The 17238-nt window shown below is 41.6% G+C and overlaps 1 protein-coding gene across 2 annotated transcripts in view; it reads left to right on the top strand.

Moving 5' to 3' along the window:
- NQR (ARP protein (REF)) overlaps positions 1-17238 on the top strand; it is a 148968-nt gene that overhangs the window by 38795 nt on the left and 92935 nt on the right. For both annotated transcript variants that reach the window (XM_087687638.1, XM_087687637.1), the window contains 2 exons: positions 3348-3453; positions 3721-3797. In XM_087687638.1, coding sequence (XP_087543764.1) covers positions 3348-3453; positions 3721-3797 — 183 coding nt within the window. The remainder of the gene's footprint in view (positions 1-3347; positions 3454-3720; positions 3798-17238) is intronic.

The following is a 17238-nucleotide window of genomic DNA, read 5'->3' as shown; positions in this document are numbered from 1 at the left end:
TTTGAGGGAGATATTGTCGGTGAAGACTATTGTATGCTTGTCTTGGACATAGTGCTTCCACTTTCTAAGGCAGTGGATGACTGCCAACATTTCCTTCTCATATGTGCTCCACCTTGTTTCGGCATCGGTAAATTCCTTTGACTCATAAGCAATGGGGTGACCTTGTACTAGTACACCTCCTATGTCGTAGTCAGATGCATTTGTAGAGATTTCAAAGGGTTTGGTGAAATTCGGCACTCTTAGGACGGGAGTTTGGCTCATGCACTTCTTCATCTGCTCAAAGGCTTCCTGTTGCGCGTTTCCCCATGTAAAAGAGTGATCTTCTTTGGTGAGGTGGGAGAGGGGGGCAGTGATGAGGCTGTAATCTTTGATGGACCTCCGACAAAATATTGTGAAGCCGAGGAACTCCCGCACTTCTCTTACAGTTTTCAGTACAGGCCATCTTTGGACAGCTTCCACTTTCTTAGGGTCCACTTTGATTCCATCTGCTCCTACAATAAAGCCTAGGAACTCCAACTCTTTCACTGCGAACTCACATTTTTCCGGCTTGGCATATAACTGATGCTGCCGCAGTTTCTCAAAAACTCGGCGTAAGTGTTGCTTGTGTTCTTCTAGGGTCTTGCTGTAGACTAGGAGGTCATCTATGTAGATAATGACAAAGATATCTATCTCCGGTCTAAAGATTCCATCCATGAGGCCACAAAATGTGCCTGGCCCATTGCTTAGGCCGAATCCTAATACTAACCACTCAAAACTACCATATCGGGTACGGAAGGCTGTTTTTGGGATATCTTCTTCGGCTATGCAGATTTGGTGGTATCCTGATCTAAGATTAATACGGCTGAAGTACTTGGCCCCGTGCAGTCTATCTAAGAGGTCTTCCACTAGGGGCATGGGGTATTTGTTTTTTATGGTGATTTTGTTAAGGGCCCTATAATTTGTAAGAGCTTTGTAGCTATACCATGCCGTTGCTACCGAATGCACCTAGATAGGGAGTAGTAGTGACTCAAAGCCCTGCCTTGTTTCCACTCTACGTGTGATTCCCTATACCCAGTGGTGAACCCTCTTATGTGCGGCGTCAGGAGGGTGTAGTCTTGGGATGTGTCTATGTTGTCCCGCTTTTTGGATTGAATAATACAAGAGTATACCTTGAGCTCATATATTGTGTTACCTTTCTATGCCGTGTTGAGTGCGTAGCGAGTGCAGGTTTATCCCCCCCCCCCCCCCAAAAAAATATCCCCCCTCCAATAAAAGGGCTTAGGTACTTTTTCCCATACTGCCCCTCAAATAGTTTGGCATTATAGCCCATTGCATTGCTTGTTCACACAACCATTGTATTTCCCATGTGCGCAGCTACTCTTTATAGAGTATACTTTGTATTTTGCCTAGGTTTTTCTTTGAGGTGTTATTGATAGGATTTTCTTTTCTTGGAAAAATAAAAACCTTGGTGGTGTTACACCCCTCCATTATGTCTTCTTTCCTACATCCCTTCTTTTCTTGGAAAAAGGAAACGTGGTGGTGTTACACTTGTTGCAGGGGCGTGAATTTTTATGCTTTGCTTAGCATTTGATTTAGTTATTAATCAAATGTGCACATGTGAGGTGCATGTGTTGTGCAAGTTAAGTCACAATGACAAGCCTAGGACCTCGAGAAGTCAGTGGATGTCAAAGGAAAATGTTGTAATACATTATATTAGTTAGGTACTAGGTTGTGATTGGAGACAGATTTTGGCCTATAATATTTTATTAGCCATTAATGTTAATGGTGATATAAAGAACTAGGCATTAGTTAATTAATTAATTAATGCCAGTTTAGGGGCTAATAAATTGCTGATCTGGGGCCAAAACCTGCTGGAGATTACCCTTTTGCAGTGGGCAGCTGCACTTTACAGTCTTTGGAGACTAGGCAACAGCTGTGGAAGTGTTGTGGAAGTGTGTGCAACGGTTGACGACAGTTTTTGGAGCTCCAGATTGGATTCAGCTGCTGGTTTTACAGGTTTTCACAGCAGGGAAGCATTGAATTTCAGCCAATTTTTGTGACGAAACTCTGAACTCTCTCTCTTCAGCTTCCTGTCTATTCTCTCAGCCAATTCACAGCTTCCCTTGAGATCTCAGCCAAATTCAGTCCCAGCCGCCTGGGAAGATTGCTCAAAAATTGGGGCCTAGAACTTTGAAATTCAGTTGTTGAAATTTGGGCATTTTAGAGAATTTCAAGAGGCCAGCTGGTCAATGTTGCATTTTGGATAAAATTTATCATCCAAGGAGCGAATTGAAGGGTAATGCCAAGGGGAGAATTGGTTTGAAGGCCAAATTTAATTCCATCCACACAAACATTCAAGCAATCAAAAAAGTCATTAGAAAATGCTAGAATAGGGTCTCCCATTACTACAAAAAACCCAATCATAGTATTACTCACATCAAATTGAGTCCCCTCGACTCTCAACACTAAGGAAACCAATTTCATCAAGATAAAGGGTCTCTCAAAAACAACCATTGAAATCACTCATCTCTTCAACAAGACAAGAATCCAACTCATCAACATTACATAAAAAATGCATTTGCACTTTGTTGCATTTCTGGAGTGATATAATCGGCCACACTTTTTTTTTGCAAAAAAAGAGAGTGCTCTTTTGGCATGTCTCATGTGAGCCTCAATCTTGTTGTGACCTTGTGCACTTGAGTTGCTTAGCTCTGGTCAAAATGGTTGAAGCTTTTTCCAATCTCATCATGACAGTCATACGCTTGTTGTTGCTTTGTAAGCATTATATGGCTTGTGTGTCTCCCATAATTGCAATGTGGGTGAACAGATTGGATTTGTATTGTAAGGTGCAATTCTCAGCATGAGCATCATGGTGTAGGAGATTTATATGAGAGCTTGTAAATATTAGCAAATAATGATTTTCAAAATACACCTGAAATTGGAGACTTTTGTATTTATTCTAACAAGAAAGGCGATTCTCAGCTTTGAGTTATTATGGATTCACAATAGGCAGGAGCACTGATGCTTGTAGGTGCATCTTTTGGCAAGCTAGGCTGTAAACTGTGCACATGTATATTGGTGGAGCTTGCTACTACCCATGCATACTCTTAGTAGGATTAGGTGCCTTCCACTTTATTTAAGGCAATTTAGATAGGGGCTTCTTGTGTACTTACTGCTTAAGAACATTATTACTTTTCAGGTGTTAACTTCTCTGCCTCAATTTAGGGATACTGTGTAATGAATGCCTCAGACTAGTAAATGTATCTTCATGGATAATGTGTGATTGGTGGAACGGAGGGAGTCTGGTCTATCTTCTTAGCCTGTTAATTCCTTTTGATGGGTAACTTAAATGTTCTTTTTCTGTCTAGGTGCAAATGATGAGCGAATGTGGAAATGGTGGTGTAATTTTGAATGTAGGCTCTGCTGCGGGGTTGTATCCTTCATATGATGGACCTATTTACTCAGCTACAAAAGGTTGCCCAATTTTACCACTTGTTTCTGCCATATTGATATGGAACTTTGAATTAGTCAAGTTACCAGCCACTTTGTTCATGGTTGTGCAAAGGGATGAGTTTTTGCATTGATGTTTCTTGATTCATTCTTTGAGATTGAATTGGCTGGTAGTTAGCTTCTCATGCAAAAGGATAGTTTCCACCTAAAACAAAAATGAGAAAACTTGTCAATGTGTCCAATGCTTGCCTTATATGCTACTAGTCCTTAATTTTCCTGGTGATATTGCAGGTGGAGTGGTTCTATTTACTCGGTCACTTGGAAATCTTGCAAAGAAGAAAATTCGTGCTAATGTTATTTGCCCTGAGGTAACGTGTAGAAATGGCTGATAAATAATGCAAATAGTTGTATTGTAAATAGGTTCCCTTCAAACTCCATGAAACATCTCCACGCAAATGAGAGTTTTTATATGATACTCCACATATCTGAGTCGAAAGTTTGTATATTCCTCAATACCTTTCACCTTTTGTTATTTCAAGCAAGGTGCCATCTGAATAGCTTAGTCCTACCTTACTGTAGGTTTGTGTGCCAGATCATGACCAGTATGTGTCATGTTATAACTCCTTTTTTGTGTTATCTAGGTATGGTCCTTCACTATCCATTTCTGATGTTTAGTTCTACCACAAAGTTTGCATAAGACACCAACCACAAGGTTTGTGTAAGACACCATTGATACTTCACAAAGCTGAACAGGGTTTCTTTAAAAAGCCCATAGTAATCTTGTACAAGCATCTTGCTCAAGCTGGAATATGAGTTTTGGTGGAATCAAAACATTAGGACCATGATTCTCTTATAAAGCAACTCTGTTGTATATGCTGTTGCTTCATCTTCAGTTTTCAATGAGGTTTTTTTAGTTCCATCAAGCACGCCCATAGGGTTTTGGCATGGAGGTGCCCAAGCTGATGAGATGCCAATCACAAACAATTTGGATGGTTGGGCCAAGATGGAAACACTAAACCAAAACTCATGATCAACATCCTTTTGGTTATTAGGTAAGTGAGTTGAGACGGAGAAAATCTCATGCACCTAGAAAACATCACCACCAGAGAAAAGGGGCACCACCACCCCATTGAGAACACCCCGTTGAGAAGTAAATGATGATGGCCATAGAGCAAGCTCATATGCTACTGAATCTTACACACTTAGCACTCGCTTAACAACACTCCCAATAGGGACTCTTGAGAAACCATCAAACAAAGAAACAGTCCAGAAAAAGGAGTGTAAGATATGCAAATGGTAAGATATAAGCTTGTGGGCTATGGTGTCAGCTGTCATATGAGTCATGTGGTGAGCTCTCACCCAATATGGATCAGTATTGTGTGTTTTCCACAATGATGAGGATCCAGAAATACAAGATTGGGTTACAATGATGTTAAGGGTATAAGTGATTGATAATATAATGCTACAAGATAGTTGCAAGAACATAGGCTTGTAACACGTTTATGCACCTGAGCTTATGGATTATTGAAGGTTGTGGAAGATAAATGACAGTGCAGGAGGGGTTCTCGTAAGTTTTTCTTTTGGGGGTAGGTTTGTTGATGAGGATCTGTAGGTGGAAGGAAACACTAGCATCTTGGCTTTTGTTGTTTTTGGAACTCCAATGCCTTGCTTAAATATAGAGCATGTGGAAGAGGATAGGGGATGTAGGGTGGAGAGCTAAAAGAAGTTAATGAGAGTGGGAGATTTGAATTTGGGAAGGAGCGGGTCTTGTTAAAAAGGTAAAATACAAACCAGAGGCATGATGGAAAAAGCACAGGGAAAAAAGGTAGCCCACAAATGTTGTGTGAGAAATATGGTAATGATGATGATGAGAATGATGGTGATGTGGTTGATATGATGAATGGCTAAAAGGTATAGCTGACCCAGAATTCTCCAAATGGTTATGCATGGTCTCATCAAAAGGACGCAGCCTTGCTGAGCTCTTCTTTGGTGCATGTGATGTTTGACTATTCACTCCTCTATATCTTTGTTTCCATGTGAGAATAATGAAGTAAGGTAATATAGAAAGATGGACGAGTCATCATTTGTAGAGCAAGGTGGTTGCATAGGGATATGCATCCTTAGATCTATGGTGCTCTTGAAGCTATAGGGATATGCATCCTTAGATCTATGGTGCTCTTGAAGCCATTAAAATATATCTATGGTTGTGATAGAGGAAATCTCCATTGAAATAGCCTTTGTCACCTCCTCATATTCGAAATGGGAAGCTTGATACCTCTAGCATCACCTTACAAGAGAAAAAGTGCGAAGGGCCATCCCTATCTCATTGACCACAAGATATTCAAATTGGGGTCTTTGTTTGCTCTAATCAAATCCTGGCTGCGTGATAATTTTGGTTAGTGTACTCCTCTCCTTAATATATGGGTGAGTTAATGATGTTGAACATGAGTGTGGAGAGATGCCTATTGATCACCTTTGGTCGAATATTGCAAGCAGTTTCTAGCAAGGTGACAGTCTCAATTGCATGATCTTTAATTGGTTGTATGGTGCCTTTGGGTATAACATTAATGAATCCCTCAAACGCTCCCTTTGGCATCTCTCCAACCTACATGATGTCTTGAAACACCAACAATAAGAATCTACTAATGATTTAGCAATATGTTTGGAAACAAGGTTGTTCATTCTCTCTTGCGCACTTGTCTTTGGAAGGCAGCCAAGGCTTTGAGTAAATTATATATGAAGTGGACCAACATATACAACCTTCCTTGACTTTACCACAATGTCTCTAGGGTGATCTCATGTCTTGTCTCATGTCTTGGAGGTATGCTTTTAATCCCTAGGAGGTATACTAGCCAAATGTTTTGGAAATGGTAAGATAGGGAATGAATTTTTAGGAAATGTTCAAAAAAAAGTTTCTTCTACACACAGCAAAAAGAATGGATCGAGACTCGGATATGTGAAGCATGCATGGAAATCACACCATTAATATATCGTCTACATGACTAATGATCAATTTCACTATACAAATCTCCACACAATTCAAAATTTTCAAGGTTATATTCATTACTTGCCAATCCTAGAGCATATTAAGATTTAAAAGATAACTTATGGACATCAAATTTCAAACAAAGAAACCTCTAATAAAAGTGTCCAATATGGGCATGTTTGTTAAAAGTGCCAAACAAAGTCAGCGGACCTTGTTGAAGATACTACACACACACACGTGCTCGCTCTCTCTCTCTCTCTCTCTCTCTCTCTCTCTCTCTCTCTCTCTCTCTCTCTCTCTCTCTCTCTCTCTCTCTCTATCTATCTATCTATCTATCTATCTATCTACGTATGTATGTATGTACATGTGCATGTGCAGCATTAGTGGATTTCATCGATTTTATTGGTTGTATTTGGCCATTTGGGTGGGTGTGAAAGTGGGCATTTGGATGGCCTTTTATGTCTGGTCCAATTATCTCGGGCCATAAGCGTATTTGTAGGTGCCTCCTCACCACTCTCCCTACTCATTGCACATCTGCATCTGTTGGAGAGAGGAAGACTAGTGGCACTCTGGTGGTTGTGTATATTGTATGCACTTTCTCATGCTTTGGTTTATGTATTCCATGGCCTGTTTCATCATTCATTGAGTTCTTGTGTTCTTGCTTTCTTGTTCATCTCTTTCAGTATTCAGCAGTTGTTTCTTTGCTTTTGTGCTGTATCTCTTTCTCACATGTTATCACATGACCAGTGCTGCTCATTTAGGTGCTATTTCTCATTGTGTCAAGTCTGCCATAGGCCGTGTTTTTGGTTCCAGAGGCTGTTGATTGATGCGTTTTGCTGCTGGCATCATCATCTTGGGCGGGGATCTGCTGTGTATGCTGTGTTTCCAATGTGCAATGTTTTCTTGTTGGGAGACCTCTTGGATGAGCTCAGTACTCTGCATTGCTGTAGCTGAAGCTTCACCTGCTTGTTTCAAGCCCTTTCAATCAGCCAGGAAAGAAGAAGAGAAGAGGGAAGAGGAGGAGTGTGTGTGAGTTGTCCTGATCAATTGTCTTGCGCTGACCAGTCGTCCATGTCATCTTGGTTTTTTGACTTGGCGTTTTGTTTCAGCCATTGCTTGCTCACATCGTTTCTCTTCTAAGGCTAGTCATTAATCTTTATTTTGTACTTAAGTGAGGTGAGGTGAAACGTCCCCCCTAGGATACCACCTGCACACGAGACAACATAATCCATACCCACGACCGAGAATATAAAGGGGATGAACATTAGACTCACCTCCTAGCCATAGAGCCAAATGGCTCGACCTTGAGCATAGGAGCTAGCAACAAACTAAGGCATGACCATGTCCCAAGAGTTGACATCTGATAGCACCAGCCCCACACCATCCCAATGTACACATGCATCAGCCCAAAGGACCAAGAGTGAAAGAATGGTGATCACACAATGATGTGCGGAATAGGGCCTTGAGTCTTAGAAATAGGAATCTATTACCCATTTGGATATTCTAGGATGTAATACTTCCCTCCTTATGAATAAGTGGCAAAAATGCCTTTTTAATGAATGTACAGATTGCTATGTAACCTCCACCTCTAGGAAGTTATTCCACTTAACGGAATACTCGGGATAAACGGTTTGATGGGATTGTGCAGTCCTATAGTCAAGGACTGATTTGGGTTCAAGTCGAAATGTAATGAGTAGTATCCTCGAGTCTTGTAAGACACGCTGCTTATCTTCTTAGTAATCTAGAAAGAAGATAACTTAATAGCACTTGCCGGTAGTTATTGAAATTGAGTACTTTGGGACTTCAAAGTAAACCCACATGCCCTCTTGGAGTTCTTGAGGAGTACAATTCTAGCTAGTATAAAATGTATCACAATCTTATGTTGTTTTAATACCTTCCCTTGCAATTGCCAATATCTCTTGCATATTGTTGTGTAGGAGGTCGAAGGAGGACTACATTTTCGCTCCCTCGAGCTCGACGGCGATTGGTGGTTTTGTCTTATAATGGTACATCAACATGAAAGGGCTATAACCAATAGAGCCAAAGGCCTAGCGTTGTAAGGAAACTCAAGCTTTGGAAGGTAATACTTCCAATCACATTGTCAATGGAAGATATATGCACACAACATATTCTCCACGGTCCGATTTGCCCTTTTGGTGTGTCCATCAATCTTAGATGCTCTGAGGGACAATGTGGTCTCTAACTTTTGGAAGACTGTTCATAAAGAATGGCTCTTGGACTTAAGCATATGGTCATTGACTATTTCTTCAGCAAGCCATAAAGCTTACACAAATGCTCAAAAAAGAGACTAGCCAATTGATGGCTTTTAATTGAAGCTATTTTTATCAATTGGTCAACCACAATCCAAATTGCATCATGATCTCGATTCACATAGTATAATCCTACTACAAAGTCCATGTATATACTACTCCACATTTATCGAGAATTTGTAAAGGATGCAACATTTTTGCTTGTTTGTGTTGTTTAGCTTTATGAAATTGAAACTGATGTCTCCATCCATCTTCCATACAAGTCTAAGGGTTTGGGTCCAAGTACCAAGTCCTAGACGCCTGAGGATGTCCCCTTCTTTGGCTATACCACTACGTTGGGGAGGAGAATACAGATGAGCAGGACTAGAGTGGTGCCAATTGCAGCTAAGCATTGGACTATCCAGGGTATATCACAGCCTTTCTCGGTACACTTCTGGAGGAGATTGGAGAATAGCTTTAGGCCAAGAAAGACTTCACTCTTTCTTTGGTTACTAGCACACATGAGTTTAGCAGTTGGTACATGGCTTGGCTATGGTAGAGACCCTATTCCTTGTGCTAGATGTGGGGAGCATGAGGAGACTCAGAGACATTGCTTATGGGATTGCCCAGAGGCTAAGGAGGTCTGGAGGAGAGTCCCCAGGATGGTGTTTCGTGGTACTATAGATTCTATGATTGCTATGTGGGGGTTAGTTGAATGGGTCACTGACAAAGGCCCAACTTGTGGGCATGAGGACGTATAGGGGTGTCAGGCTTATCTCATCTCGGGGTAGATTGTGAGTAGTACTCTCATGCCAGATGTCTCACAGACGGTATGGACTCAGGGGCATTGTTACAAATGGGAGCTCATAGCTAGCATTATTGCTTGGTACATATGGACAACTAGGTGTAGCCAAGCTTGACATATCTACTGTAGAGACTCTCTCCAGGATCTGGATAGAAGTTGTGCATGTTTTTTGTGGGAGATGGGAGAGAATACAAGGCAGCTCGGAGACTATGAGGAAGAGCAGAGATGCTTTTCTTAGGACTTGGGATTCTGGTATTTTTTTCCTGTTCTAGACCCACATGGTTTGGCATTATAGACCTCCCAATTTGCTATTCACTCAAGCTTTGTAATAAACTTCCCCTTGTTATATAATTCTTGATATGGAAGTCCCTTACAAGGCTGCGTTATACTTGTTTTTTGCCTTGGGACGCTTTGTTTTGAGGTGTGTTAATAGAATTTTTAGTTTTCTCTTTAAAAAAAGAAGCAGCTGAAACCTTGGGTACTCACACACTTAAGACTCAACCGAAGTCTTCATGTGCGGCCAATAGAAATATTAAATATTGATGTCTAAAGTCCAATGTATGACAGGGTGCCCCATTGTTGGCGTGTCATGACACTCATACAAGATCTTTTTGTGAATACTCTTCAATTGGCTCACACATACTTTGTCTTGTTTAAACATTAATCTAGTTGTAATGGAATACTTTTCCAACACCTTCCTCTCAGTAGCCTGGGTTTGATTGTCAAGGACTACCAAAGCTTCTTTGGCTACTAGGTCTATCCTTGACTAATTGCTAGATTCTACCATAGTGAGTAAAAGTAATTAGTTTCAAAATCTCAAAGAAAAACAAAGTATTAACTTGAGAGACTCGATTAAGATCATTGGCAATCTTTATAGTTTCTCCCTTTTAGTAATGACTCTCGAAATCAAACTCGTGCATAAGCTCCAACCATCTTACCTTGTAGCAACAAAGATGGGGTTGATGTAGAGGTAATTTAGTGAATGGTGGTTAATGCAAATAATAAATGGAGTATCGTACATGTATGGATGATTGCCAATAATTTTTTATGTTATAAGGACATGTATTTTTGAAATCTCACTTAACATGTGGATTAATTTTTAATCACATGGTTTAAGTAAATGTTGCACATGTGAGGTGTAACTGAGGTTAGAGTAAATTTACGAGCCCAGGACGAGGAAATCATGGGATGTCAAAGATAAAAGTTGCTATAAGCTATGCCGCACGGATACTTAGTGGTATCTAGTGCCAGTTGTTGGCTTAGGTCATTTATTTGGCCATAAGTGTCAGTTGGTGACACTAGAGTAGTGGTGTTTAATGGTACCTAACGGCAATCTGATGGTCAAAGATGGTGCAGAGACACTCGGGAATGGAAGTTGCCTAGCCAATTTAATTATTGGCTAGTCAGATTATTTTTCAGGGCACCGAAATAATTATTAGATTAATTTTCAGTATTTAAAGACTGAAAATTAATATTTAGTTATGGATAATACTGGAAAAACCATTTGGGAAGGCTACCACTTGTCAAAAATGCCCATGCAAGATTGAAAAACGTCTTCAAAGACTGGAGAGAGGCATTTTAGTGCATTCAGTTTGCAAAGAGAGGGAGGAGATGTTGCTGGTCTGATTTGTAGCCATTGGAGGACCTTCTGAGGCAGCTAGGGGCAGGAGAAGACCAATCATCAGCAGATGACAGCATCTACAAGCTGTTGAGATAGGGCAGCAAGAGTAAATGACTGATTTTCTTTAGTTCTTTGCATCTACAAGCTGTTGAAGTAAGACAGTAGTAGTAAATGATAGATTTTCTTCCGTTCTTTGTGAAGAAAGTCTGAATTTTGTCTCTCTCAAGCATTCTCTCTCAGGGTTTAGCAGCAGTCTCGAGAAGCGTGCCAGAAATTGGAAGCTCCAAGAGTTGGATTCAATAGGACTGAAGTTTTTTTTAGTCAAATTCAAGTGGAGGGACCAACACATCAATGAATTTGGGGCATTTTTGATCTCCATCAAAGCGGGTGAAGGCCAATTGATTGCTTGAATTAAGGGGTAAATTAGATTGAAGACTTGCTGGTCATTTTGGATAGCAAGGGGAGTTGGAATAGTGAAAGGGATTGGGAGAATCCCATTGTATATCAACTTTTTCTTCAATTAAGTTAAATAAATACCGAAAGGGGTGCTAGTTTTGGGGCCAATAGGGTGTCCATTGTCCGGGCAATGAATGCAAATGCAAGGCCATCATGGTGTCGTGCCGCTACAGGGACACAGTGTGAAAACCTTGGAGTGCATCATCATCCGGCTTTCTTATTAATCTAGAGAGTGAATGCCATATTAGTCATTAGTGTCAGTGTCCATAGTATGGATGGTTCAAAAATATGAGGATTTTGGACAACTTTAGCCAATTTTTGATATTTTGGATATTATTTCTTGTAAATATCCAAAAAAGGTGTAGAAAACTGCTAGAATAGGGTGACATGTAAAAAAGCAAGGGGCTTTTCAGTCAGTTTTGGAGATCTCATGCAAAAAAAAAGAGCTTCCAAAATTGCGCGGCGCGCGATCATAGTTAACAGACAGCGAACAACACTTCGAAGAACTGGGAAAAGAAAAAGGAGCGATGTTGGAGAATTGTGATCAAGTATTATGGGATTTTACCCCTCTTTCAGAGCCAATGGAACCATTAGATTTGCCGTTTGAGCAGTAGAGAAGAAGATAGTGTTTGGTGTGCATTTTTGGTCTACCAAGGAGCTTCAGGAGATCTAATGCTTGGAGATTACTTCTGAGTAGTCCCAGACAAGGATTTTGTTTATCTTCTCAGGTTCTATCAATATATAGTGCTTTGATTCATTAAGCTTTGTTTTTATCTTGTGTATCTCTTGTCTATTCTTTTTCTTATCTTTTATCTCCTATTCTCTACTTCCTTCTCTCTCTGATCCCGATGGATACGACCTTTTGACTAAATCCTCTCCAACATTGGTGAACTCGATGTGAAAGGTCGTCAGAAGGAAAGACAGGATGGGAGAATCTTCAAGTATAATTTTTAGGGATGTTTTGCAGCAGTTAGTGTAGAATATGCTTATGCAGGTAAAACAACAACAGTAGGTGATGTAGGCTTATGCTCAAACAGAAAGTATTGTGATAAATGCTCTGCTGGCAATAGAGCATGAGATAAAGTTGTTTAATGGCAGGAATGTATTTGCATATTTTCATACCTATGCTCAAAAGATGGAGTTGTTTGGGGTGGCTCAACTTGCATGGAGCCAATATTTTGTTCGGGTCATTGTACATGAATTAAAAGCCCGAGTTATTGAATTATACATGTAGGATGTTGACTGGCTAGCTTTCAAGAAGACACTCAGGGAAGAATTTTACATTGAAGACATCAATTTGATTACCCGCAAGACTTTCCAGGAGTGGGTTCTACAACCCAATAAAGGACTTGTGGCTACAGAGTTATTAAGAGAATTTAAAAGTTAGTTTGAGCAGTTAGATCTTGCAGAACAACAAGCTCTTGTAAGTGAGAAAATTAAATTGTTTCTACAAGTGGCAGATCCTGAGCTTCAAGAGAAGCTTGATGATTTGTTAGAGGATAAAACTATAGAGACAAGGATTAAAACAGAGCGGAGGCATGTTAAGGAAGGTGTTATTGCACTGGTGAAAAAGCATAGAAGAAGAGAAAGATTGCATGTATCTAGCTTGCCCATTGTTACGGGCAAAACAGTTGATGTATTGAGTAAGCCACCTACTTTTGTGGCTAACCCTATGGCTGCACCTACTATTTTCATTGTTAGAGAAGATGTATTAGATGAATTAAGGCATGTGGGATCTTCAGTTGAAGATCGCAAAATTGGATGAAAAAGGACAAGAGAAAAGAGGATGGGCAATAGCTCCTAAACTAGGGAAAAAATATATGTGGTGTGATAGTTTGTAGCATGAAAGAAAGGATTATGCTGCTTATTAGGATGCCTTGGCATGACAACTTATCTTTTGGAAAGATGACAAGATACATGCACTAGAAACGGGATTGCCTCTTGCTTTGAATTTTGGAAAGGGAGGTATGCAAAAGTTGTTGGAAGACATCGCTGTCCGAAATGCTTATGCAGCTGTACATGCTTCTACTTTTGGTCTACGCCTTGGCATGACAACTTATCTTTTGGAAAGATGGCAAGATACATAAACTAGAAACGAGATTGCCTCTTGCTTTGAATTTTGGAAAGAGAGGTATGCAAAAGTTGTTGGAAGACTCGGCTATCCGAAATGCTTATGTGGCTGTACATGCTTCTACTTTTGGTCTACAATTGGATAGAATGCTTGGTGAAGTGATGGTTGGTCCGAAGGCTACAATATGGATACAAGCTTTGCATGCAACTAAAAATAGAAAAATTAGTGATAGTGAAATGTCTCATGCATGGCAAGAGATTAGTGACATAACTAACTGGGAATCACCAATAGATGTATATTTAGTGGATGCATATTTAGCAAAAGGGCAAAACACGGATATACTTGTGGAAGAGAAATAGAAGAGAGATAAAGATAATGCAGGGATATCTAAGAGAGTAACAAGAAGCGTGGATATGCCTAAAGTTGCAAATCAGCCACCTCCTGAGCATGCTATGGAAGAGGTTGGGCAGGAGTAGAAACAAGATAGCAAGCAAGAGGGCAAGGAGCTAGGATATAAGCTGTAGTCTAATATTGAGTTAACCACCACCATGGATGCCTTGGAAGATCCTGTAGTGGAAGAGTGAGCCATTGCATCTGTAGATTTTCTTAAGGCATCTGAAGAGGTTTATGAAGATTATGTTTTACTTGATGTAGGGACTCAAAGGGAGATTGGTGACTTGTTGGATGCACATGATTTGCAGGATACAATTATTGCTTTTGAAACATTTCATGAGCTATAGGATATGCCTTTAGAGGATATTAGATGTGATGCTCCACAGATGGAGAATGTTTTGGATATTAACGTCTACATAAGGCCAATGTGGCCTATGAGACAAAATCTAGAGTACATCCATGTCTAATGTCATCTCATCAGTAAGGTAAAGATAACATTACAAATAAGTGGGTGGCCTATGAAACAATACTGAAAATAACTATACGATGGGACTATACTAGGGTTGAACCATGTGTAGTGTTGTTCCATCGATAGAAAAGAAAAGAAAAGGAAAGGAGAGCCAGATCTGATAGAACCATGTACAAAAGTATGGTGGAGACTATGGGCTGTAGTTGGTCTCAAGATTTGCACATGATCTCAGCTATGATGCGGTCCCTAGGTGCTTCATTGATATGCCTAGTGGTGAGTCTTCGGTGTCTTGTGATAATGGCTCTAATCCGACTATGGTGTGACCTCCTCGGACCTTGTCTTGGTAGACGGGGTTGTGCTCGACGAAGGGAAATGACTTTATCTAATGTGACTCCACGGTTTGGCCTGTAAGGTGTCTAGCGGGGTGGCTTTGTCTCTGCTAGTGTTAGTAGGGTCGGCTCTGTAGAAGAAGTTTGTCACTGCTCTTGGTGTGTGTCCCTTTGGGTGAGCTGGTCTCCTGTCTCGTAGTAGTGTAGTTCGGTGCCTCTCGACCTCTAGGAGGAAAAGACGTAGGCATCTTTGGTCCTCGTACTCCATGACACGACGAAGGGGTCCAAATCCATCACGGAAGAGGTAGTGGTGTTGAGAAACCCTTCACCCTTCACCCGCAGTTTGCGTTTTTTTGTTTCTGTGTTTTGTGTTTAGGGTTTGCGTTTAGGGTTTGCAGCCCCAAAAAGGGGTGCCATCCTAGACTGACTGTGCCTATTTATAGGCCACTCTCTCGTTTATTCCTCACGGTTGATTCATTCAGTCTGTCACCTCTTCTCTCCAGTCTCTCCACTTCCCTCACACCCCTTCAGGAGGACATTGCGGTTCGTGGTTCGCGGCTGTCTTCATCATCTTCCTTGTGCTACGGCACCCTTGTTCCCTTGTATCACATTCACTTCATGATTCAGAACTTCATCATTTCATTCATCAGAGTTTCTTCTCTCTTCTCTTCTCTTCTCCATGTTTGCCGAGTTTGCTCTGTGTTTCTCCCAGCAAACCCTACTATCTCGCTGGTACATCATCTTTTGACATGGTATTAGAGCTGGATCTACTCAAACAACGGCAAAGATCCTTCACTCCAGTGAAGGCAAAGACCGGTGGTGGGTTCGGCATCCACTTCTCTTCTTCTTCTGCTGCATCAAAATCTCGTTTTTGTAGATTTCAGGTTTTTCAGCTTGCTGTCCACACCCCTTGCGCAGAGGACATCGCAGTCTCAGCTGTCCCTTGCTGTCATCTATAGTCTGGCTCCTGTTTCCAGCCTTCCACCCGCAATTTGCAGCTGTTTACAGCAAAGCGACTGTTGCTGATCACTCTCCATTCAGAAAACATTATCGTTTTTGCAGATTTTAGGTATTTCAGCTTGCTGCCCACACCTTGGACGCGGAGGACATCGCGGTCCAAGCCGGCCATTGCTGTCTACAACAGTTTAGCGCCTATTTCTAGCCTATCACACACTGTTCGGAGCTGATTTCAGCATATTGAGTGTTGCCGCTGTTTTTTCCTGCATTTTTAGTATTTCTCTCTCCTGCAGGCTGTCCCGCCTGTGTTTTTAGTCTTTCTCTCTCTTGTAGGCTGTCCTGCCTGCGTTTTTAGTATTTCTCATCTGTTGCCTGCGTTTTTAGTCTTTCTCTCTCCTCACTTGCGTTTTTCTATTAGTTGCAACCTCTTACTGCTGGTCGCGTCTCACTAGCAGCTCACTTCCAGCCCTTCCACTACCCTCCCACCCCTTGAGGCGGACATTGCGGTTCATGCTTTACATTGCCCTTACACCCCTTGAGGCAGACATTGCGGTTCGTGGTTCATGGTGGCTGATCTCTTCCTTCTTTAGCAAGGCACACTGGTATCCATGGCTTCTTTACCAATAGATGACCAGACTAGTGGGTGCTCCTACTGTGGCATCACCGAACACACCACCGATGCTTGCCGACTTTGACCTTTGCTCCCCCTCTCCCTCTCCCTTCCCCTCCCGCCGCCCCCTCCCCCTCCCCCCCCCCCCCTCCCCCCCACCACAGAGTATATGCGTCTTCCACCAGGCACTCCTTGTGCCACCTCTCCTGCTGGGCCACAGAGATCGTTCTGCATCGGCTATTGGAGTACTATGCTCAAGGCAATAAGATGCATCCGATGTGCACGAAGTCCTTTTGAGCACATGGAGGATCGATTGGTGCTACGACCTCCTGGAGATTGTCGCAATGCCAACGGCAGTCTTCTTCCACTTATTTTCAGGTACAGTGGCTTCCACGACCTATGGATCTACAGTCCGCTCCATCGATAGACAATGATTGTTTGATACCGTCTCCTCGTTAGTTTGCTTCTTCAAGAGATAGTGGCTGCTCAACTCCTTCCTCTTCTTCGACTACCTAGTCTGCTCCACTGAGAGACAACGACTATTGCCCACCTCTTGCTCATTCTAAGCCCCACTCTTCCCTATCATCGACTATTCAGGTTTGAGAGGCTACCTCTGGGAGCTCTTTGGCACCCCAGATACCTTCTTCGACACGACTGACGGTACTTCCTTCGTTATCAGACATTTCAAAGTCCGTGATCTATGCGTTTTTGGATTCCCTATCTACTTCCGAGGGGGATTCAGAGGGAGATGTTATTTCTTTGCTCTCTGATGGGGCATCTACTTCTTCGACTTCAGCGGGGGCCCCTCCACCTCCCACCTCAGAGGGGAAACCTACTCCACATAAAGTTCTTCACATTCTCTA

The sequence above is a fragment of the Lygodium microphyllum genome, chromosome 11, assembly GCF_053477565.2.
Source record: "Lygodium microphyllum isolate KBCC chromosome 11, Lygodium_microphyllum_v1.1.10, whole genome shotgun sequence".
In the NCBI taxonomy this organism is placed as follows: domain Eukaryota; kingdom Viridiplantae; phylum Streptophyta; class Polypodiopsida; order Schizaeales; family Lygodiaceae; genus Lygodium; species Lygodium microphyllum.
This window is presented reverse-complemented; position numbering and strand designations above follow the sequence as displayed.